Source organism: Cariama cristata, unplaced genomic scaffold, assembly GCF_000690535.1.
Source record: "Cariama cristata isolate BGI_N322 unplaced genomic scaffold, ASM69053v1 scaffold7088, whole genome shotgun sequence".
Classification (NCBI taxonomy): Eukaryota; Metazoa; Chordata; class Aves; order Cariamiformes; family Cariamidae; genus Cariama; species Cariama cristata.
In genome coordinates, this window is record NW_009630590.1 from 44,824 (window position 1) to 67,123 (window position 22,300).

General features: G+C 35.7%; 1 protein-coding gene across 1 annotated transcript in view; it reads left to right on the forward strand.

The window, feature by feature from the left end:
- The window catches only part of ZMYND8 (zinc finger, MYND-type containing 8), a 59,973-nt gene that overhangs the window by 36,745 nt on the left and 928 nt on the right, over nucleotides 1-22,300 (forward strand). The window contains exons 10-20 of the mRNA XM_009705602.1: nucleotides 130-245; nucleotides 1,322-1,803; nucleotides 4,062-4,202; nucleotides 7,742-7,894; nucleotides 8,753-9,256; nucleotides 11,004-11,378; nucleotides 13,471-13,661; nucleotides 14,791-14,871; nucleotides 15,952-16,030; nucleotides 17,843-18,082; nucleotides 18,249-18,406. Coding sequence (XP_009703904.1) covers nucleotides 130-245; nucleotides 1,322-1,803; nucleotides 4,062-4,202; nucleotides 7,742-7,894; nucleotides 8,753-9,256; nucleotides 11,004-11,378; nucleotides 13,471-13,661; nucleotides 14,791-14,871; nucleotides 15,952-16,030; nucleotides 17,843-18,082; nucleotides 18,249-18,406 — 2,520 coding nt within the window. The remainder of the gene's footprint in view (nucleotides 1-129; nucleotides 246-1,321; nucleotides 1,804-4,061; nucleotides 4,203-7,741; nucleotides 7,895-8,752; nucleotides 9,257-11,003; nucleotides 11,379-13,470; nucleotides 13,662-14,790; nucleotides 14,872-15,951; nucleotides 16,031-17,842; nucleotides 18,083-18,248; nucleotides 18,407-22,300) is intronic.

Genomic DNA, 22,300 nt, shown 5'->3' on the forward strand with positions numbered 1-22,300 from the left:
CTTTGTGCATGTTGAATCCTTTTTGAATCTAAGTAATACATACAATTAAAAAAATAATCATGTCTTTTATCAGATTTGAAGGTAATACTTCTTGTATTTTCTTACTGTATATTTTGCCTCTTCCTCTAGAGCAATCCCCACCCTTTGGTCTGGGCTAAACTCAAAGGCTTTCCATTCTGGCCTGCTAAAGCACTGAGGGATAAAGATGGGCAAGTTGATGCCCGTTTCTTTGGACAACATGACAGGTGGGAATTTAACCAAAGGATGCCTTTGGCTGTACTTACAAAATTCCTGTAATTTTGTGCTCTTGGAGATTTTGGGTTCTGTCTTTTGAACCTTGACCCTAGTAAACTATGTAATAGTGTAGCATATGCAGTTTTAGTTTCTTACATGATGTCTGTAGAATGTAAGTCATGTGTTTGTAAGATTAGTACGTATATAATCTCAGTGAGTACGCAAGTTAATTCCTGTGTCTGGTTTTGTGCTGTAGTTCTGTAGAACTGTAGTTCTTAAAGGTGGAAGATGACAATAAAGTTGTTTAAGTTGTCTAAACACTATAGGAATAAACACATAATTGTGGATTTAAAAAATACAGAAAAAATTATCTATGTTGAAAATGCCAGTTTTGCTCTGAAGGGAGTTAAGTTTTCTGTACTTGTGAACCATCTGCTTAGACGGAGAAAGCCATGATGAATACGAGTTGATTTGTCATGAACTGAAAAAAACTCCCAAAAACCTGTGTAGGACCATGAAATAATTAAGTCAAAGTTCCTGGTATTTTAAAATCTTGGAAAGCGTAGTTTTAGAGTCTGCCTCATTTCATGATAAATAAAATCAGTCCAATACTTGTTGATAGAACTTTTCCTGGCATTGAGGAGTTTGATCAACCTGACATGGGGTGTAAAATGTTTTTAAGAATGTGCTTGTGAAGTTTCTTTTTTTCCTGACCTGCTTTTTATATTTTTCTGCTAATTATGGCAGATGGAAAGACTGTTTAGCAATGGTCATCGTACAGTTACATAGACTATTCTAATTAGGAATATTTTGTCGTATCTGACCAGCATTTATTCATGTTTTATGTGTTACTGTGTAGAGTAAAATAAACTAGTGATAATCTAAGACACGCAATTTACTTACTTACCAAAACTCAGCACTGAACTATTAAAAGAAGAAGGTAGAGATGCTCCTTTGAAATGACACGAGGTGTGCATGTCTTTATGATTAGGCTACAATAAATTAGCATGTGCACAAAAGTTGCCAATGTCAATCCATAGTGTGAAATGCAGTTATATTATCTTTTATTTTTCTGTTTTATATATAGGGCCTGGGTTCCAATAAATAATTGCTACCTCATGTCTAAAGAAATTCCTTTTTCTGTGAAAAAGACTAAAAGCATCTTCAATAGTGCAATGCAAGAAATGGAGGTTTATGTTGATAACATTCGTAGAAAATTTGGAGTATTTAATTATGCACCTTTCCGGACACCATATACTCCCAACAATCAATACCAAATGTTATTAGACCCTGCAAACCCAACTGCTGGAACTGCAAAGACAGACAAACAAGAGAAAATCAAACTGAACTTTGATATGACAGCATCGCCCAAGATTCTAATGAGCAAGTCTATGCTGAGCAGTAGTACTGGTCGTAGGATTTCATTGACAGATATGCCACGGTCACCAATGAGTACAAACTCATCAGTTCACACTGGATCTGATGTTGAACAGGATGCGGAGAAAAAAGCAACTTCCAGTCATTTTAGTGCCAGTGAAGAATCCATGGACTTTATTGAGAAAAATACAGGTAAAAAAAAAAGGTGGTGGGTACAGGACTTTGTGTTTGGTTAATGCACTAGTTTAATTCCATGTACTTTTTAAAGACAGACTATATTATGACTCATTTTATGAAGAAATTTTAGCAAAACAGGTGGGTTTAACTTTCAGTATCACAAATAAGAAATAGCAGTCATTTCTGTCACATTGAGAAGGAATAAATAATCTTGAAAAGTGACCAAAACCCTTCAGTTTAAATAGCAGGAAATAGTTGTAACTATCACAATGAATGGAGAGCGGAAGTAAATACAAAAAGAGTTAGAATTGTCATGATTGTTTAAAATTTGATAGCTCTTTTTGAAGGCAGTGAGCTTTAATTTATAGTGTTCCCAACTGAATAGCTAAAATATGATAAAACTACAGTTCCACAGGCAGAGTGGATAAAGAGAAAAAGGAGTATAGAGTACAGAATTTGGACTTCTCAGACTTATAATGTAGTGAAGTGCTAGCTAATTTTGTGGCCCTCAGGCGAACTACTTTATCTTAGGTTTTTTTTCACCCATAAAAGAAAGTTCATTGCTGTCTGAAAAAAAATGATGCAGTTTATTAATTAACGTGAGCATTTTAAAACTTTTCTTTTGGTGAAAGGATGTCTTTGTGTAGAAAACTAAATCAATATGTTCCATTGCAGTTTTTAGATAAAATGCTGTTTGTTTGTTTATTTATCATAATCTCACTCTTTCTAGCCAATAAATGCTAGGATGTGAAACTACCTTTAGGTACAAAAGAGTCTTGTGATATGATCCTGTCCATCGTAAGAAAGTGATGGCAAAGTAACTGTATGAATTTAAATACATGAAAATACTTGGATTTTTCAGTAGAGTAACATGTCAAAAGGAATAATTCATTTTATACATAAATTATCATGTATATAGGTGTGTATGGCTTTTATACATAAGGTATCGCTAACAGGTACTGTTTTGTGTCTTAAAATATAGACCTTTTATTATACCACATTATTATTTCTTTATAGTGGTGGAGATAATAATGGAAAGTCACATTAAAGCTGTTTTGTCAGCTAAAGATAAAAGAAGATGACAGATGTTATCCTCTTACTCTGGATTCTTGATTATCATAGCAATTCTGGGGAATTGTTCTACCTTTTCCTCAGGCCTTACTATCCTCTATCCTAGTGCACTGAAATACTGGACTGGACTGAACAGCAGTTAAACTAGAATATTCAGTTTCCCACCTGGCGTTTCTACCTGTATATTGTTACAAATGCTAACTTCTGTAATGTTTACTTTATGTACAAACTTAGCTGTCTTATTACTGGAATCTGTGTGTTTCAATTCAAAGGTAAATGAAATTACCTGTTTGCTGTAAAAAAATAATTCAAGTGGTATGACTGCACTATCCTTAGACATGAACGTTTTTATTTGGATGCCTCTATTGTGTATTTTGAGTGATGTGTAGGAAATAACTTGGAAACAGTTACTGAAACAGCAGATATTGCTACCGTTTAGGAATCTCAAACTATGTAGACAATCCTGGATGTACTGGGGAAGAAAAAGTGTCCAGTAGTGAGTTTAGGATGATACTTTCAGAGCATTAAGCAGCGTTTTAACAGACAGAAATTAATCTCTTACAAAAATTAGTACTTTTTTTTTAGGTAATGGCCTGCAGGTGCTTCTCATTCTAGACTGGCTGTTTCCAGAAGTTTGGTTTTGAAACATTGTTTCATGGAGATTTTAAAGGCTCAGAGCACAGGATTTTGCTTAAACTGTGTGTAAATTAGATTATTCTGTTACGTTATCAGAGACATTTGGTGACTGATCGCCAGCTGTACTGATTAAACTTACTATGAGTTGTACTTTTCTGTTAATGTAGCTACAAAGTGGGTAGGTAGGGTTTTCTATGCTTACTTACATACATGAATTAAAATATATAGCAATTTAGAGTGTCAGAATTTGTTAACATCTAAAATAACCAAATCTTGAAAGCTAGAAACTTTCTGTCACTGCAAACAGAGTTGTTTTGAGCATAAGCTCACATTTGGCCCAACTATATAGCTGCAATAAAATTATTTTCCTTACCATTTCTTTCTTTCTTAAACTAAAATTAAAGGGATAGTTGTAACTTACAATGGAGGTATAACACAGTGTTGAAATTATTGAACAAAAATCCTTTCCCTGCTTGTGTAGGTTTAAAAGCTGTTTTGTCCCAGTGAATATGGCTTTCTTGTGATTATTCTTAAATCTGTCTTTATTGATTTTTGTACTTTTTCAGCTTCTCCAGTACCAACAAGAACGGGTCAAGCAGGGAGTTTGTCAGGCAGCCCCAAACCTTTCTCTCCTCAAGCATCAACGCCAATTTCTGCTAAGCAAGAAAGAACTTCTACACCAGGAAGCATTCTGAATCTTAATCTTGGTTAGTCTTGACCTTTGAAAACCTAATACTGTTACAGCTGAATAAATTACAGTGGTGTCAATGCAACATGTGAACAACTTCTATATGGCTTTAAATGAACAAAGGGCTTTAAATGAGGCATGTGTGTAATTATTGTTTCACCAAATATGCTGTTCTTTTTTTGTTTTCTAAATGAAAGTTCCTATTATTGTTGTTTCTTGTTGATAAAAGGAAGTAGTTAAAGGATTATTTTTTTTTTAGCTGAACTATAGGAACAAATGTTAGGTAAGTTTCTAAAGGTTATAATTACATAAACATTGCTGCTCTTCACCCCTCAGTCTCTCAAGTGAATTGCTGGCAAAGTTTTCTTGTGGTCTTTGGGATTTAGGATTTACTAGGTTGTCTTCTGTCTTGCTGCCTTCACGTCACCTCCTCACTGACTATCCCTCTCTAGGGAGATAGATGGGCTTATGGAATTTTGAAAAATGTAGTAGGTAAGTACTACTTTGGTAAAATAGTTCTGAAAGCCAAATGGCTGTAAATCAGTTTCCTCAGTCATGCTTTATTCCTGTGAGTATTCTCATTCAGTTCTGACTACTTTTTACCTCCACATGGTATTACATGGAGAAACAGGATTCTGCCCCTTGGTGTTAGTCAAACACTTCAGGAAGATTTGAGCTCAAGTGCTGAATTCATGTTTTCAGTGAGTTACAGATATTCTGATTCTGGATACAAGCTCACAAGTACATTTTTCAGTGTGTTAATCTATCTGTGTGGACATAACCATAGAATTAATTTCTTCTGCTGCACTGCAGCTGTTTGTCATCTTACCAGAGGTGACAATGCATTTGGAAGAACATTAAGAAATACGTAGTGCTGCAGTTGTTTGAGCCACAGATGGGAGACATCAGCTGGAGCATAGAATATTTTGAATAGTATGGATTGGAAAACCCGACGTTATGGTCCATGAGCAATACCATAAAAGAACAGCTAGTATGCTTTCAAGTAGGAAGTCAGTTATTTTTTCAGCTTTAGGGGAGTTCCCTTTGCTAAATATACTCTTTGGTGATAGGAATGAAAGTGGCAACCCTACTTCATTTAATAGTGTCAGCTGTGCCAGACGTAGATCCATCTGTGAATCCTATGGTTTTCAGATACGACTTCCTGTGTCTTATTGTCAGACATAATGTGGACAAGGTTTCTCTCTTAAAAAAAAAAAAGTGAAAGTCCAGAAAACAAAGACACTTATGTACCTTGAGCAGAGTACTAGGAGGACTCTATGGTCGTCCTCTAATTCAGCAATAAGGAAGGAAAAATAATGGAAACGAGCCATCTATTGTTACTGGCAGACTGGTTAAATTGAAAAATGGAGATGGGGATGACCAAGCTATACACAGATTGCTTGGGAAAAATACATATTTCTGATAGTATAGGACCTGTCCTTCTATAACGGAGGCAGAAAAGATAGAACAAGAAGTTTGACCAAGTAAGGAATGAAAATTTTCAGATCGGTAATGAGAAAAAAATACTTTGGAGTTGAGAACTTGAAGGTTTCTCCACAATGGGCTTGTATGCCATTTGGTTCTGTTTTCATTTTACTCATGGTTTGACATTAATGAGACAGATTGGAAATCCAGATCAGTGAGACCTTCTTGTAGGTTAGACAGAGAAATTTGGATTGCAAGACTTCTTTCATGTATAGGATGTAGGATTCCCTGGGGAGGTCTTCATCTTCCTCCATTCTCCATTTTTTCTTCTGTTTCTATCCTGCCATGTATGTACCTAAGGCTATGAAGACCTTGAATCAAATTCTGTACTAAGGGTAATATAACCATTACTGCTGTGGGATTAGTGTGGATTGGGTGACATAATTAGCACAGGAAGAAAAAAACCTAATTTATTAAACATTTTCAATACAAGGAACAAATTTTTCAAAAGTACTTAAATGACTTAAAACCTTCATTTCTGTTTTCAAAATTTACACTGTATTGAAAGTTGATAGAGTTTTTGTATTATGTTTAGTCTCTTCCAGTATGAATATGTGACATGAGGAGTGTGAAATTCAGTATTACTTTTATGAACATTTCTGTGGGACTAGAAAGGACACTTGAATGTTATTTAGACTGAATTTGTATATGCTATAATGCATACATATAACAAGCCAGGATGATCCAAATTATACTCTGTATATTTGGCTTGTGGGATTGCACCACACAAGTTGTTGCCTCACTCTAGGAAGAGATGAGGAACTACTATTTTAGCAGTTAACAAAAACTGTGTGAATACTTGAATGGTTCCTTCTGTACTGCTCTATCTGTAATATAGTTTCTATTTGCAACCTGATAGGAGATGGAGTGGCCAAGCCTCATTGAGACAACTGTACTGCTGAAGTTGAGTCATTATGTACTATGGCTCTTAAATTTTAAATGTGGAGTGTACCTTGATATTAAGTTCAAACTTGTAAAGAATGTCTGCTCAGAGGAATCATTGGCTCAGCCCTTCATATTTATTTCACTTTTCTCTGAGCTGTATATCAACAAAACAGTCTTGTAAATATATGTTGTGGGTTTTGTGTTTGTTTTGTTTTGATTTTCAGTAAAAATAAAGCAATACTGTGACATCTTTAGCTGCTATGGAATGAAACTAAATGAAGCACAAACACACATTGTGCCAGTGTTGTCTTTTGTCTTCTTTATGGCCCCTGTCCTTTTCCAGCATATGGCATTGGCTCTTTTGATCCTATCATGAGCCAGTTCAAGGAGCTAAACTGTCCAAACCTAATTCTTCTCTCCGTTCCTTTCCCCTTTTTCATGTCCCCTTCCTCCTCTCCCAAACAAGCAACTGACTCCAGACTCTTTTAGTGCCCTGAGCACTAAAGGAGTGTCAGCACTGTTGGCAAAGAGTAAAGGATATGGCTATGCTACAGAAATATAACCTCTGAAATTGAAAAATTGAAGCAAAAATGTGAAACTTAGTTGCTAAGACAGTTTTAACTTTAGCACTGTAGTCTGTACTCTTTGCAGACTTGCAGATCTGTATGTTTCAAAGTGAGAATTCTCTACGTGTATAGAACTCAAGAGAAGACATACATTGAAAAATTTATTGTCTTATTTATCTAGTGTAACGAACCACATTTTTACTTCTATTCTCATTACTTATTTTTTGAATTGTAAATGGTGACTATAAAGATTTTTCTTCCTATTTAATTTTCTCTGTGAAAATATTACTACTAGTAGTAAATAACAGCAGTAACTTACTAGAAGTGCTGTCAGACAGCTTACAGATGTGAATGATGCTTTCTTGATAATTTCACATTGATGGAGAAAACATCCACATAATTGATGCATGCATTTTGCAAGTGAAATGTGTAGTATCAGAGAGGAATAATCCATTGTTTGTGGTAAAGTAATTTTAGAATTATTATTTAGCCCATAATTATAAAAGTAGTGAAATATGTTTCAGATTGTCTGCATTGTTACTCTGTAAAATTTGTCTTATCTGGATAGTGATCTCTCTTCTTTTTGTAAAATATTTTTCTTAGTTCCTTTTTCTTTTTCTAGATCGTAGCAAAGCTGAGATGGATCTGAAAGAGTTGAGTGAGTCAGTCCAACAGCAGACCACTCCTGTGCAACTCATTTCACCAAAGCGACAGATACGTAGTAGGTTCCAGCTTAATCTTGACAAGACAATAGAGAGTTGTAAAGCACAACTTGGTAAGTATATCTAAAGAATACAATGGATATCTGAAGGATACATTTGAGGAAATTTTGAATCGAAGTTTAAAAGAAGTTTTCAAATAGTAAAACCATAACTATCTTATGCATTAAAACATAAGTAGAGGATATTTTAACTCTTTGAGGCAAGTAGAATGCAATGAACTAGTTTAATTTAAAATACACTGAGACCTGATGTTTCAAATTTTTGTCAAAAAACTTTCATCTTTTAATCTGTTTTTGTACCATTCTGATGTATAGTATGAAAGAATTATAGTCTTACTATTTGCTTTGTAAATTGAAAAATTCAAGAATTGTACCTAAGTTATGTCATTTGCACAAATTGACATATCCAGTCACACAGGAGCTGAATGTTGTTAGAAACTTTAGTGTTGTCTAGCACTTAGTTAAAGACATTCTAGGCACTAAAAAAATTAGAGATTCTCCTCGCAAAACTTATGCAGTCTAAAATTGATTCTGCAAGCATGCATGTAAGTGACTTTAATCAGGTGAATAGTGTTACTGATTTTAAGGTGGTTTCTTGTGGATAAAAATAATTCCTCTTTGTATTTGCCAGCATTGGGTCCTGAGTTGAACAAAACAGCTTGCAGGTAGTGGAAAAAAGCAGTGAAAGGAGGGACATTGAATGAAATAAAAATATGAATTGGAATATGTGGAAGGTAATTCTTATACATTCTGGTATTGAGATAGGGCACTAAGGGAAGTGTTTATAGCTTAAGGACTGACAGTTAAGATAATGGTATGTATACACTTTGTTCCAATATATAAAGTCTTTTTTTTTTGTAATGTCAGTCAGTCTGATGTCAGCATGGAATGTACTTTCCTCCCCACAATTAGGAATAAATGAAATATCTGAAGCTGTTTATACTGCAGTAGAACACAGTGACTCTGAAGATTCTGAAAAATCTGACACCAGTGACAGTGAATATAGTGATGAGGATCAGAAATCAAAGAATGATCAAGAAGATGGAGACGACAAGGAAGGTACAAGAAGTGACAAAGAATCATTGAGCTTGAAAAAAAAACCTAAGCCTCCAGCACAGAATGAAGACAAGGAGGAGCTTAAAAGCACAAGTCCGGAAGTGGAGAAAACAGATGACTTGGTCAAAGAAAAGGCAATTACAGACACTGAAAAAGAATTTTCTGAAAAGGGAAAAAGTTTACAGCATCCTGCAAAAGAAAAACTGAAAGGTAAAGATGAAACAGACTCTCCAACTGTGCATCTAGGACTGGACTCTGATTCTGAGAGTGAACTTGTCATAGATCTAGGAGATGATCATTGTGGCCGTGAAGGAAGGAAAACCAAGAAAGAATCTAAAGAGCCTCCTCCTAAACAAGATGGTAGGATGAAATTCTTTCCTTCATTTTTTTCTTCTGTTCTGTATGGTTGTTATCAAAGCCGGAATTGTTACCTTTATTTTTGCATTAAGATAAAAATATCTGTACTGAAACAATTTTTAAGAATGATTTTTCATTCTTTGTGATTATGAAAAAAGCTTTCAGTCCCCAGTAAAGTTTCTGGTTTAAATAAAATACATTTCACTGAGTTTCCTTTCAAAAAGGTGTAGAACTATGAATATCCGTAATATTTGTTCTGTGATACATGTAGAATTTATTTTGCAACTGTTATGACTTTAAATTGAATCTTTATGCTTCCATAGACCTCTCAAAATTGCAGGTATAGAAGAAGCTGGAACTTGTCAAACATACAAATTGCATAAGGTCCCATTGAAACCAATGTAAATGCTCTCAGTAATAATCAAAAGAACAGCTAAATCACATGTATTGTCCCTGAGATACTGTCCCTTGTTTCTGTGTCTTGCTAAAAGAGGAAAGCAATCTCAATGAGTAAAGTGCTTTTGCTGAGCTTGTTCTGCATGTTAGCCTTTTGACAGAACAAAATAGAAAACCAGATTTAAATGGTTAGATTGAAAAATATTTTAATATTCCTAGAAGTTTCTTGTCTGTGTTTTATAGCATGTTGGCTCAATAATTTTATTTAAAACAGTGTTTTCAACTTTAGAAGACAACTTAATGCTTCTGAATTCTGAACCTTAAAACTGAATTTAATGGATAAATGTTATTATGAGATAATCAAGAATATAGGCTTACAAACTAAAAACAGAATTGTCATTTTGGGGAGTTTATATTGACTGATTCTCATTTTATTTAAAAATTTATTAAGCAAGTCAGCTTTATGAATTTCAGAACCACTGATTCATGTATTACTAGTGGCCTAAACCAGTGATGGCTGAAATAATAAGTAATCCTAAAATTTTACTTTGATATGGAGGCAAAAGAATAATACATATTCTGAGTGAAATTAAAAGTAGATTTAAATATCCATATATATGCACCTATATGAATATATTCTAGACATAATTTGTGTTCTGTCCATGATTCCAAGGCCCCTACCTTTACTTGTGGCTATGAGATATTAAATCACCTTGTTCCAGAAAAGAGATCTGATGCATGTGAATCTGAAGGGCTTTGCCCCCTTTCCAGAAACCTGTCAATGCAGCAGCCTTCTCTTCCAGACATGTTTTTCCTGGCCACAGCTTTGAAAGAATCATCCAGTTCCTAAATTGATCTGATACATGGAACAGTCATCTATAAACTGGAAGATTTTCAAACAAACGTAGATATCTTAAATACATTGTGTATTCGGTTGTCAGTGCCAGTTCACCTTTGTTTAGAAAGTTTTTAGTATGCTATTCCTTCAGTTACTGTTCAGTCACTGTTCCTTTTGAATGTATTTTTGTCCTGAAAGAAATTGGAATGATAGGTGTAAGTGGTAACCCAGAAGCAACCTATCATGTGCTAACCTCTCACATACCTTCCAAAGGAGGTCAGGCTGTTTTTTCTGGGTTTTGTACTTTGTTTTGTTTTGCTTAATGACTCGCGCTGCTGAATTGCCACCAACTTCAATTAGACTGAAATGAGTTTACTTGTAGAATATCAAATATCTTTTGAGGAAAATAACTCAAAGTAGACTGGAAGGTGCATATGGCTCTTCCAAAAATTAGATGGAAAATTATGGATCAGATGTGATGGCAAAAAGCTGGCATTACATTTTATGTTTGTTTAGTCGTAGGTAAAACTCCACCTTCGTCCAGTGCAAGCACCCAACCTCTACCAGAAACTCCAGTACTTACCCGCTCTGCAGCCCAGACTCCACCAGCTGGTGTGACAGCAACTACTAGTGCTTCTTCTACTGCTAGTGCTCCATCTGCAGCCACTGGAAGCCCTGTGAAAAAGCAGAGGCCTCTGCTGCCTAAGGAAACGGCCCCTGCTGTACAGCGTGTAGTGTGGAATTCTTCAAATAAATTTCAGACATCTTCTCAGAAATGGCACATGCAGAAGGTGCAGAGACAGCAGCAACAGCAGCAGAGCCAGCAGTCTCAGTCACAGCAACCTCTGTCCTCTCAAGGGACAAGATATCAGACAAGACAAGCAGTTAAAGGTATACACTTTCTCACTCAAATGTGCCTCTGATGCCATAATTCCCCAGTAGTGATCTCAGTGCTCCAAGGCTGCCCAACCAGGAGTTCTTCCATATAAACAAAATCTCAAAGTGTGGTTCTACTGTGATAAGTGACTTTAAAATACAACAACTTACTCACGATACCTGCTCTTTCTGGTGTGTATTTAGAGTCATGTCTCCTTATTTTAATGACAAAAAGTTTGTATGTGTATTTGTATAAATATTTTTGCCATTCTTAGCCATCACAGATTTGGGAGAGTGAACTGAATTATTCTCTGGATTATATGATAAAACCATTAACTATTCCACTTGCATGATTACCACTGTCACCTCAATATCTACAAACTGGATCCAGTTTAGCTGATCTGTATGGTTTTTCATAGAGTGTAATTTGACAACAATGAAATTACCTAGGCTACATTTGTCTTTGAAATCCCTGTTGCTTAACTCTTAACAAGACCTCGATGCTAGTTTACTGAGCAAACAGCCATGACATTCTAGAATGTTTTCACTACTGTTTTCTTACCATCCCTTTGCCGGAGGTTTCACTAGTAGTAGGCACATGGTAATATAAGCTCATGCTTCTATTGCTTCACTCCACAGAACAGCAACTTTATGTAAATCTACCTTCATTTGTAATTTCAAGTTAATAAATGGAACTGTTTACTGGCATGCCTGATGAATAGGTATTCTCCATTCTGCTAACGCTGCTGGCAAGCCAGTAATTTCATACAGAAGAGAGGTTTAGGTAATGGGACACACATGAACGTTTACCACATTCTCTGGTCCCAAACTGCTTTTGTGACTGTCATTTAAGAAGTGTTGAAGCAGCGGTATCTTTCTGCTTGTAGACTGCACAAATTTGATACGGAAATATTCAGTGAAAAAAATAAATGTGAAACTTGGTGAAGTCTTATTTTCAATAGAATCATACTTTAATATAAAAACTTAATAATATAGGGTGAACTTTAAATGTTCAGCCTATGAGTTTGTTTTATCAATATGTTTACTATTGAGTGCATCATAGCAATGTTCCATCTCAAATATTATACTCTAGAAATACATAAAATGAAAGCTATAAAATTTATAGATTTCTTATATACTGAACTGACATAAACAAAAATATACTACATAGAGATAAATACGAATAACTTTTTTATTTCAGTAATTCCTGTTTTGAGGATATTGGCAATGAAGACATCTTTTATAATATGAATCATTAAAAAAAGATTGAAAAGTATTGTCCTAAAAAAATACATTTTTAAAAATATTTAAGGCAGATAAGTCATTAGGGATCAAAAGGTGAGGGTCTTTGCATTTTGATTTGCACTCTCATTTTTTAATTACCTACTGTTTAAGATCATTTGAAATATTGACCAAAGATGAGAAAACTTTTCTTACCCTATTTGAGTTAACACTATGAATAACTTCTTTGCTTTAATGAGTTAATGTAATGTTGCATTCCTTGTTCTGCAGGCAACCAAAGGCTAATGTTGATCTTGATATATGTATATTAAACATGTTGCAACACTAATAATAATTAATAGCATTAATAAACAAAAGAATGGAAATAACACCAGGAAGTATTACTAAAGTAGGCTTTCTTCAACAGTGGCTTGCTAAACCCTGTTTCAAAGAAAAAGAAAATAAATTCAATACTATGTGTCAAAATTATGGCAAATGAAAATGTCAAAGTCTAACTTATGTTCATATGTATGATATTAGTTGGGAGTTCTCCAAATTGAGAGCTTAGGAAGTGAATTCCTAGGAAGTGGGATGGAAAAGTCCCAAAATGGGAGGAATACAGATCTGAGGGAGACTTTTGGATTGGCAAGTCTAAAATAATGTTTAAAAAATATATTTGCTTCATTACCTTTAAGCCTTACAATGATGTACAAGTTCAGTGGCTGGGCACCGTATAATTAATTGATTAAATGGCACCATTGTATAAATGTAAGTCTTTGAAATGGTTAGGTGCACACATTTAAGTTAGACATTAAAGTTAGAAGTTTGCCTGTTTATTTTCATAATTGTTTATGTGATTGATCTGCTGTATGTTCTCTTTTCTTAGCTGTGCAGCAAAAAGAGATCACCCAGAGCACTTCCACATCCACTATAACCTTGGTTACAAGTACTCAACCTATTTCTATGGTTACCAGTTCTGGATCTGCAAGTACACTTTCTTCCTCAGTTAATACAGACTTGCCAATTGCAACAGCTTCAGCTGATGTGGCTGCAGATATTGCTAAATATACTAGCAAAGTAAGTTCTTGAGCAAGGTTTTCTTGAAATTTTATTTTGAAGTGAACTTTCACATTTTTGACATTTCACATTCTGAAATAACTTTATTTTCAGGTTGTCTTATGTTGCAAATTCATTCCACTAGGTAGGAACAGCTAGATTTTGACGAGAGTGCGGAACCATCTTTTTAGAGCTGGCTGAATGCTGCCATTCCAAGCCACAGTGTGTATATGATGGGCTTCAGCTGCTCAGACACTTCAGACCCTTTCCTTCTCATATTCCCCCCTTGCTGCTTCTTGTTTACATTGCATTGTGTTTTGGACCATTTTCTGTGTTTTCTCTGAAGCGTGTAGCTATCTCCTCAGCATCATATTTTCAGTAAACATTAATATTTCTTCATCTATGTCCTGTAATACATATACAAAAATGTACTTTTGTTTTAAAACACTGCAGAGCTTCACCAGATGGTAATTTGTCATAAGTGTGTATTCATGCATTAGAACAGAAGCTAAGTTGTTAAAGAGAAGACATGGTATAATACTTGTATCATAATAGTGAGAGTCAGGGATGGGACCTTAGCTTTTCCTATACTCTCTTAGATCTTTAAAATAAAAAAATCAATGTGAATACTATATAAGGAAATAAAGTTGAGTACCCAGGCATTAAAAGCACCAGAATTAATCTTGACTGTCAACTTTCAGTGTTCTCACTCAACCATATGGTCTTGGTGGGATTGTCAGTGGTCAGCAATGTCAGTACATCTCGGGGGGTGGGGGGGGTTGGGGTTGGTTGTTTTGGTGTGTTTTTGGTTTGGTGTTTGGTTTGGTTTTTTTGCATGGAGTTTCTTCCTCAAACTCATGTTTGTTTTTTTTATTCATTTGTAAATTATATCCATGGCAATGTCTTGGAAAAGTAGAAGGTCAAGCAATTCACCAGTTCAGGACACTTAAAAATCAAAGTCCTGATCAAAAGTGTTGTGTTCTACCTTCTAAATAGTTCTCAAAAAATAGTCCCAGATAAATATATAGAGAGATACGAGGCATTGTTGATAGTAATATAAGTTCACATTAGAGTGGTTGAAAGGACGTGAAAGTGGGTATCTATTAAAAATACATATCAAAGAATTTATTTTTTTCACTTTGTCTTTCAGATGATGGATGCCATCAAAGGAACAATGACTGAAATATATAATGATCTTTCAAAAAATACTACTGGAAGTACAATAGCTGAGGTTAGTGTAAGATAAAAAAAAAAATACTGCTTGTATTTTAACTTTGAAAGTTGTTGTAAAATAGTATTTTTATATATAAAAGTACTGTATAACTATATCCACAAAGTATTACATATTAAGACTAGAGATCCTAATTTCTATGCTGTTTTAGAAGTAATGATTAGAGTGGTGGAGAAAAACACTGAAAAAATATCAGATGGGCTCTATAAGATAAACAGTAAACCATCAAGCCCAGATCCTTAAAGCTTCTGTTGAGGATTTAATTTTGTGTCACCTTGTTGAAAATCAGAAATGAAGTAGTTTTTTTGAAAGTATCGCTTTTTTAAACCATGTATTTGTCCACCAGAGGAAGAAGATTTTAATTTGCTTCTAGTGCAGTAGCTTATTCCAGTTATGTGATTATGACTATAGTTTTTAATACTTTTCAAAAATACTTTTAATACTTTTTGAATTTTTTAATGAAATGCTATACATTGCTTTTGTCTCCAAAGGTAGTACTTAGCATCTTTTAAGTGTTTTCTTTAAACTTGGAAAAAGCAGATTAAACAGTGTAAACTAAGTATGAATGTGAACAAATACAGCTCAGAGTTAAGTGTGATGATTTGTTTGCTTGTTTTAACCAAAACAAGGCAGTCACAATTTTGAGCAACAATATTTGTATTCCCAATTCACAGTGAATGAAAAACTTGCTTTTGTAAGCCTCAGCTAGTTGAAAATAAAATAAATGAAATGTCATACTAATAAATGCAAACAAAACTGAGGAATAGGTTTTTGATTCCAGTCAGAGAAATTTGAGACTCGACTAATTTCAGAGGAAGCAAGAGCAAGTTCAATAGAAGTGTTTTTTCTTTTCGAACAATTCTGTACTTTTTATGGTAAGAAAAATCTAGCAGGTATTTAGAATACTTTAGACTTTGGTTTGGGGTTTACTATGGTCTTGTCTTCATGTTAATATGAAGGAGCCTTGATGTAAGTGTTGATCAGGTTCTTTGCTTTCAGGCATGTTTTTCTTTATAATAATTACGTAGTATACACTTCACCCTGTTTATTATTACTAACTATTAAATTTTTAATATTTAGATTCGGCGTTTGAGGATTGAGATCGAAAAACTTCAATGGTTACATCAACAGGAACTCTCAGAAATGAAGCATAATCTAGGTATGAAAATGGCAGTCCAAAATAGCGTGTCAGGTTTTGTCCGAAATAGAAAATCCAAGTGCTTGTAGTGTGTATTACCTTCATCATATGATACTACAAATTGTCCAAGTGAAGGACAGAAGACCTTATGTAATGTGCTGTGGTGATGTTAGCAGACACCTTTTGAGTATGTACACAAAGTTACTTTATCTGTGCATATTAAACAACAGATGTTAGGGCCAACAGATTTAGGCTAAAGAGAGCTTTTGTTAGGGCAGAATAACTCTTTATTTTATGCATCATTGGATTACCCTTCTTCATGAGATATTGTATACTGATTGTTTCATACTAATTCTCATATGAACCAGGTTCTGTTAATATAGCTACTGGGGGAACCTACTTCCTCTGGTATCTTTGTCAGTTGTAGCTGACATTTTGGTTCAGATCAACTGTTGGTGTATATACTTACTTATTTATTTATTTAAACTGAATAGACAACCTTGACTCACTCTTGGTGCCAGATGGGCAGTGAAATAAAGTCAAAATGCTACCTTAAACAGACAAAAGAATATTCCTCCTAGGAGGGGAATTTTCACCTCTACATTCACTCAACCATGTGGGCAGGAAATGAAATCAGGAGTAAAATGTGATTCCTCTTAAATTATCTTTTTTTAATGCACTGACTGTGGGAAGAAGGTTGCAGCTGTGTGATCAAGTCTCCTTTAAGCTACATGCAGTCCAAACAGCCTTCGGACTGTGTAATACAGTGTCTTTGTCCACTCTTAGACTCTCTTTTTGCAGAGCACATCTGGAATCAAAGTGAATTAAGGGCTGAATAACTCCATATTGAGACTCATGTCTTTGGTTTGTTGGTAACATTTTGCTCTTTCAAATCAGGGTAGACCAGTTTTTCTACCGCTGCAGTCAGTTATAGTATTCTTTGGAATTACTCGGGTATGGCAACAATTTGCCTGCAACTCGTGGGACTGAATGTCTAGGTGTGCTCAGAACTAACAGAAAAATCCTTTAAACCCTTTTGTCACCAGTCTTAAGCTACTGATTTATATAAACACCTTTAATGGTGTTTTGAAAGTATGTCAACCTCACAGTTTTTCAGAAGACTCAAAGATTCATCCTGAGTCAAGGTGGCTAGAAGTGGAATGCTTTATTTGTATTTGCCCACTTTCTTGAAGATTGTGAAGCTCTTTTTCGCTCACAGTCACTCATAGTGACTGAGGTATCGATTTATGACTGCATTCATAGTATGTAGCTCTCAGAGCAATCCTGATGTAAGGCTCAGATTTACAGCTTTATGAACATAGTGATGAGTTTGCACAACTTTGTCAGTGTCCCTTTTGGAACTTTCACATTTTTCTTTGTAAATAAACCAAGATACAATGAACAGTTGATTTACTGTTACCTATTTATGAGATAAGAGAAGAAATATAATTCTCCGTATTTTCTGAATATTGGAGCAGACCAAAAATTTGGGCTTGTAAAGACAAAGTATGTTAGCAGCAGCTGCATATATCCTTTTTGTGTTTATGCCGCACCTAGTACACCTGGATTCTGCTCCTTTGTGGGATATCTAGAACTAGTGTGTTAAACAAATGGAAGGTAATGGCTAAGGGTAAAAATCATGGTGCCAGAATAAGAAGATGGAAGATTTTCATTTGTTGAGTAGGTATGAAACAGAGATGCCCAAATTCAGGGAGTATTTTGATTGTTAGTTTTAATTTCCTGTTGTCTTTAAACTCATGAAAATGATTGTTTTGCACCTTGCTGTTAGGGGGTGGGAAATGCAAAACTCATCTTTCTTTGCATTTTGAGTAGAACTGACAATGGCTGAAATGCGTCAAAGTCTAGAACAAGAACGAGATCGTTTGATTGCTGAGGTGAAGAAACAGCTGGAATTGGAAAAGCAGCAAGCAGTAGATGAAACTAAAAAGAAGCAGTGGTGTGCTAACTGCAAGAAAGAGGCCATATTTTATTGCTGTTGGAATACTAGCTACTGCGACTATCCCTGCCAACAAGCTCACTGGCCTGAGCATATGAAATCTTGCACACAGTCAGGTAAGCTTGCTCTGGGTTGCCTGTTTCACAGCTGAGGCTGTTAGGGTGGGTGGAATACACAGTGACTCAATATTCTTCATTTGCATGGGTGCAGATGTGCCTGTGAAGAGTGACTGTGGACCGGTACACGAGTAGTGGCTACTTTCTCTTTTTTCCTTTATTTTAGCTACTGCAACACAGCAAGAAACAGATACTGAAATTAGCACAGAAACATTAAATAAATCATCTCAGCCCAGTTCAAGCGTGCAGCCTACGCCCACAGAAACTGCCAGCATCCCTAAAGAAAAGGAAGGTTCAGTTGATAAAAGCAAAGAGAGTGTTACAGTGAGTATCATTGTGGTCACTTCAAACAAAAATAATATGTAAGATTTCTCTGAAACCTACCCCTAAAGGCTTCCCTGGATCAGCCAGGAATTTATGACCATTTGCATATTTCAGAGAGTGTGATTTGGGGAGTGAGATAGGGAGTTGTGTGTTTGGTTTTTTTTTCCCTTCATCTTGGCAAAAAAAAAAAATCTCCTTCTGTCCTCTGGGAACACCCCTTCCCCTTCACTCATTCCCAATAAAACCTTGTGTTGGCTTGACTCATCCTTCCAGCCAAAGGGGACTGGACCTCTTTCTCTCTCTCTCTCCAGGACCCATCAGTGTAGCTTCTGGTCTGGATCTTTCGATACAAGTTGCCTTCTGATAAGCAATACTGACTGCAGCACTTCCAAGCCCTTCTTGCCTGGGGGTTCAGAGGCCAAGCTCAAGACCTGCATTCAAATCAACTTACTTTATCACAACAGACTGCCACTAGGGTACCACAATGTTCCATAACACTGATACAACAATTCACCTGGATCTACAGTTAACGGAGCAGTGTGCAGTTACGAAATCCTCCATAGCATCTACTCTGATAGTATTCAGTAGGCAAGGATGAGCAAATGCTCTAATAAAAGGGACTTAACATTGCATATATAGAAAATGTTTATAGAGAAGATTTTGCTTTATAGGTAGGGCTTGACTATTAGCAATTTCAGCATCGTTTTTCTTCTGCCCTTGCAAGATTTATTACATGAAAAATTTTAGGGGGGGGCTGATCCTTCAAACCCTTACACATGACCCCCACATCAGTAGGAGCCTTGTTGTATTTTAAAATATTAAAAGCAAACTAATTTTGTAGTATTGTGATTCTAGCATGATGTCTCATTGAGATAGTCCTATAGAATTGGGAAGCATAGTACACTAGAGAGCTGTGTTCATTACTTGACACTTTTACTACTGTCTGGTGTTAGATCTCTGGGCTTGACATGTCATCTAAGGGAGTAATGTGGGAAACAGATTTGACGAAGGGAAAAAGGATGTGCTGTTCCACCTGAATGCTTTGGTGAAGTTAGTTAAACTCTGGCTCAGTCGATGTTCATATGCATTGTTTGTGGCAGCACAACCTTTGTATTACTGGGGAAATAGAGGATGGGATAAAACCAATTACCTAAAACTTTTGCCAGGGAATATTCCAGTTATACAAATCTGGAATTGCTTTCACGCAGATGTTCTACCTGAAACATCATGCCGTATACATTGATCATGTTCATAATTTGAATTTTGTTTTATTAACAAAGAAGTAACCTGTGAATTCATTAAGATGCAAATTTTTAACACAAACGAAACATCCAACATAAATTTCATATAATTATAATAACAACTAGGTGGAATTTATGTAAAAGCTGAGACTTCTACTGAGGTTGCCTGTGCTGTCTCTGCAGATAGCAACAGGTGTGACAAGCAACCAGCCTATAAAACTGGTCCAGGTACCGCAGACCACCACCTATATTCCAACTACTCAACCCACAATTGTAAGTACAATATCGTCATTTAAAGTCTGCAGTAGTACTGTTCCTGGCATTAAAGTTGCTCAGTATTTCTGGGGGGTTGTCTCCGTCTGCTGTTCTATCAAGATATGAATTCACTGGTATAGTCTCAACTTGCAGTGCAAAATGTCTTATTTTGCTGTGCAACATTCCACCCTTTCATTTCATCAGTCATTATTACAAGGATTCAGAAATTGTCATTAAGTATAGTGAAGGCACTGAGGACAGTCAGCCTTCCATTTTACATTATTATGTTAGTTATTTGTCCATTTCATGTATATACTTGACCACAACATCAATGTAAATATATAGAATTCATTTTAAATATCTTTTAAATATCTTTTTGTCTATGGTATCCTAAAGAGATTTAATTAATTCTGAGCTATGCTTGATATTCCTGTGACATCTTAGTAACTATGAAAGAAAATATGCATTCATCAGTAGTGTGTCTCCCATGCAGTCTTGCACATTAGCGTTACAAAATTATGAGAAATAGCATTGGAATCAGACCTGTTTTTTTCCATCAAAGACTTAACCAAGGACACTTGAATTCCCTAGTGTCAGTCACAGAAGTGAGTTTGATTTTTGTATTTCATGCACCATAATATCCCATTATTTCAACTGGTCGTGTTCTGCAGTGCTCACTTGAGAGTCAGCGTGGCATCTGCACTGACGTTCTTCTTACCAAAAGGAAATCTGCTAATACTGCACTGGTAACTGAACGGCACGCCCTGTCTCAGTGGTGGGTTCAACAGAGAAGCCCATGTGTGGATAACTTCAGTTCATTTTCTGACTGAAGTTAGATAATTTATAATAGTAACTACGTACTAATGTAACAGTGTACTTTCATCACACTGTGACTGTGAGGCCCAATTTGCTATAGAAGTTACTCTGTCTTTCTCTCCCTTTGTGCACATGCACCCATGTGCGCGCATGCAGACCCCCTCCATGCCCCCTCAGCTGCAGGATACGTGCCTCTGTGTGGGTATGTCTATGAGTACACGGACATGCACACAGATATACAGTATTTCATAGCCATTATATTCCACAAAAATGTTACTGCTCTTAGTGGGGATCATGACTTTTCACATTCCTAGCAGCATTTTAACTCAACTCATTTTGTCTCAACTGAGAGCACTGTGCACCTTTGCGGCATTGGCCCTAAGTTGCTTGAACTGCTTTACCACAACGACAAGGTTTTATATGTGTTTTAAAATCAAATAGCAAATATCAAAGATGTTAGGCTCTTTTATGAATAGCTGAGAGGTTGTAAGATCATAAGGTGGTTTTGTGTAATATTCAGAAAAATGGCAGTTACCTTCATCGGTTTTCTGTAATACAAAGTGTATTGAGTTATGTGAAGCATAATTGGAACGCCTGAAAGGTTTCAACCTTTATTTGTGCATGTTTAAAACTTTGTACACATTTGCATTAGTCTTGCACAGCTACAGACACCTCTGTATTCTAATGACTGCACGTGCAATTTAAATAATTTTAAACCTTAGTGCATGTTTAATATGAATGCAAAATGTACATATGTGTAAAACTGGCAGAGGTGGAAAATTTACCTCTCAGGGAATGATCTTAACACATTTAAGGAGTCTCGCACATTCCATATCCCGATCGCTCTAAGAACTGAAACTTAATTTTTTCATTTGTGTAAGTGTGTATATTTGAAAGGCGACTATGGCAACCTTAATTTCCCCACCTGTAGTACTAACAGTGACTTAAATAATGGCTTCTTTAGGGTTCAATTTGCACTTTGCGTCCAACTACAAATTTCCTCCTCTGAACAACTCCCAGTCTATCTTCTGGGTACCGTTTCCACTGAACCCTCTATACACATCTGAAATCATTACAAAATGGCAGTTATCTTGAATTTATTTAGCCAATTGGTTCCATGTTTGGTTTTTATTCTTTCTGCAGTTAAAATAATGTAAAAATATGAATCCAGCATCTTTGCATTCCAGGGAATGGAATGAGTAGGCTTCCGGAAGACATAGACTTTGTTACAAAGGAGCTGATAAACACTCTAGGCTGTAATCTATCTCAGCAGAGATACTCGATCTTTGTTGAATACCATTAAGACACTAATGTGGTTTCGTAAAACAGTGTGGGGAAACATTGCACTCCAGTGAACTTGTATTTCTTCTTCCATGTTCTCTTTGGAATGTCACACTACCATCAGGGGGAAGATCTGTGCATCCCTTTCAGATTCCTCAAAATCTCACCTCCTGTTTCTTCCACAAAATATTGTGAACTGAAATGGATGCATGTGTTTGACCACCAGTCGTGCATCACTGGAATTGTATCAAAACATACTTGCAGTTTGTATGGTATAGACATTTCTAGACTTCCTCACATT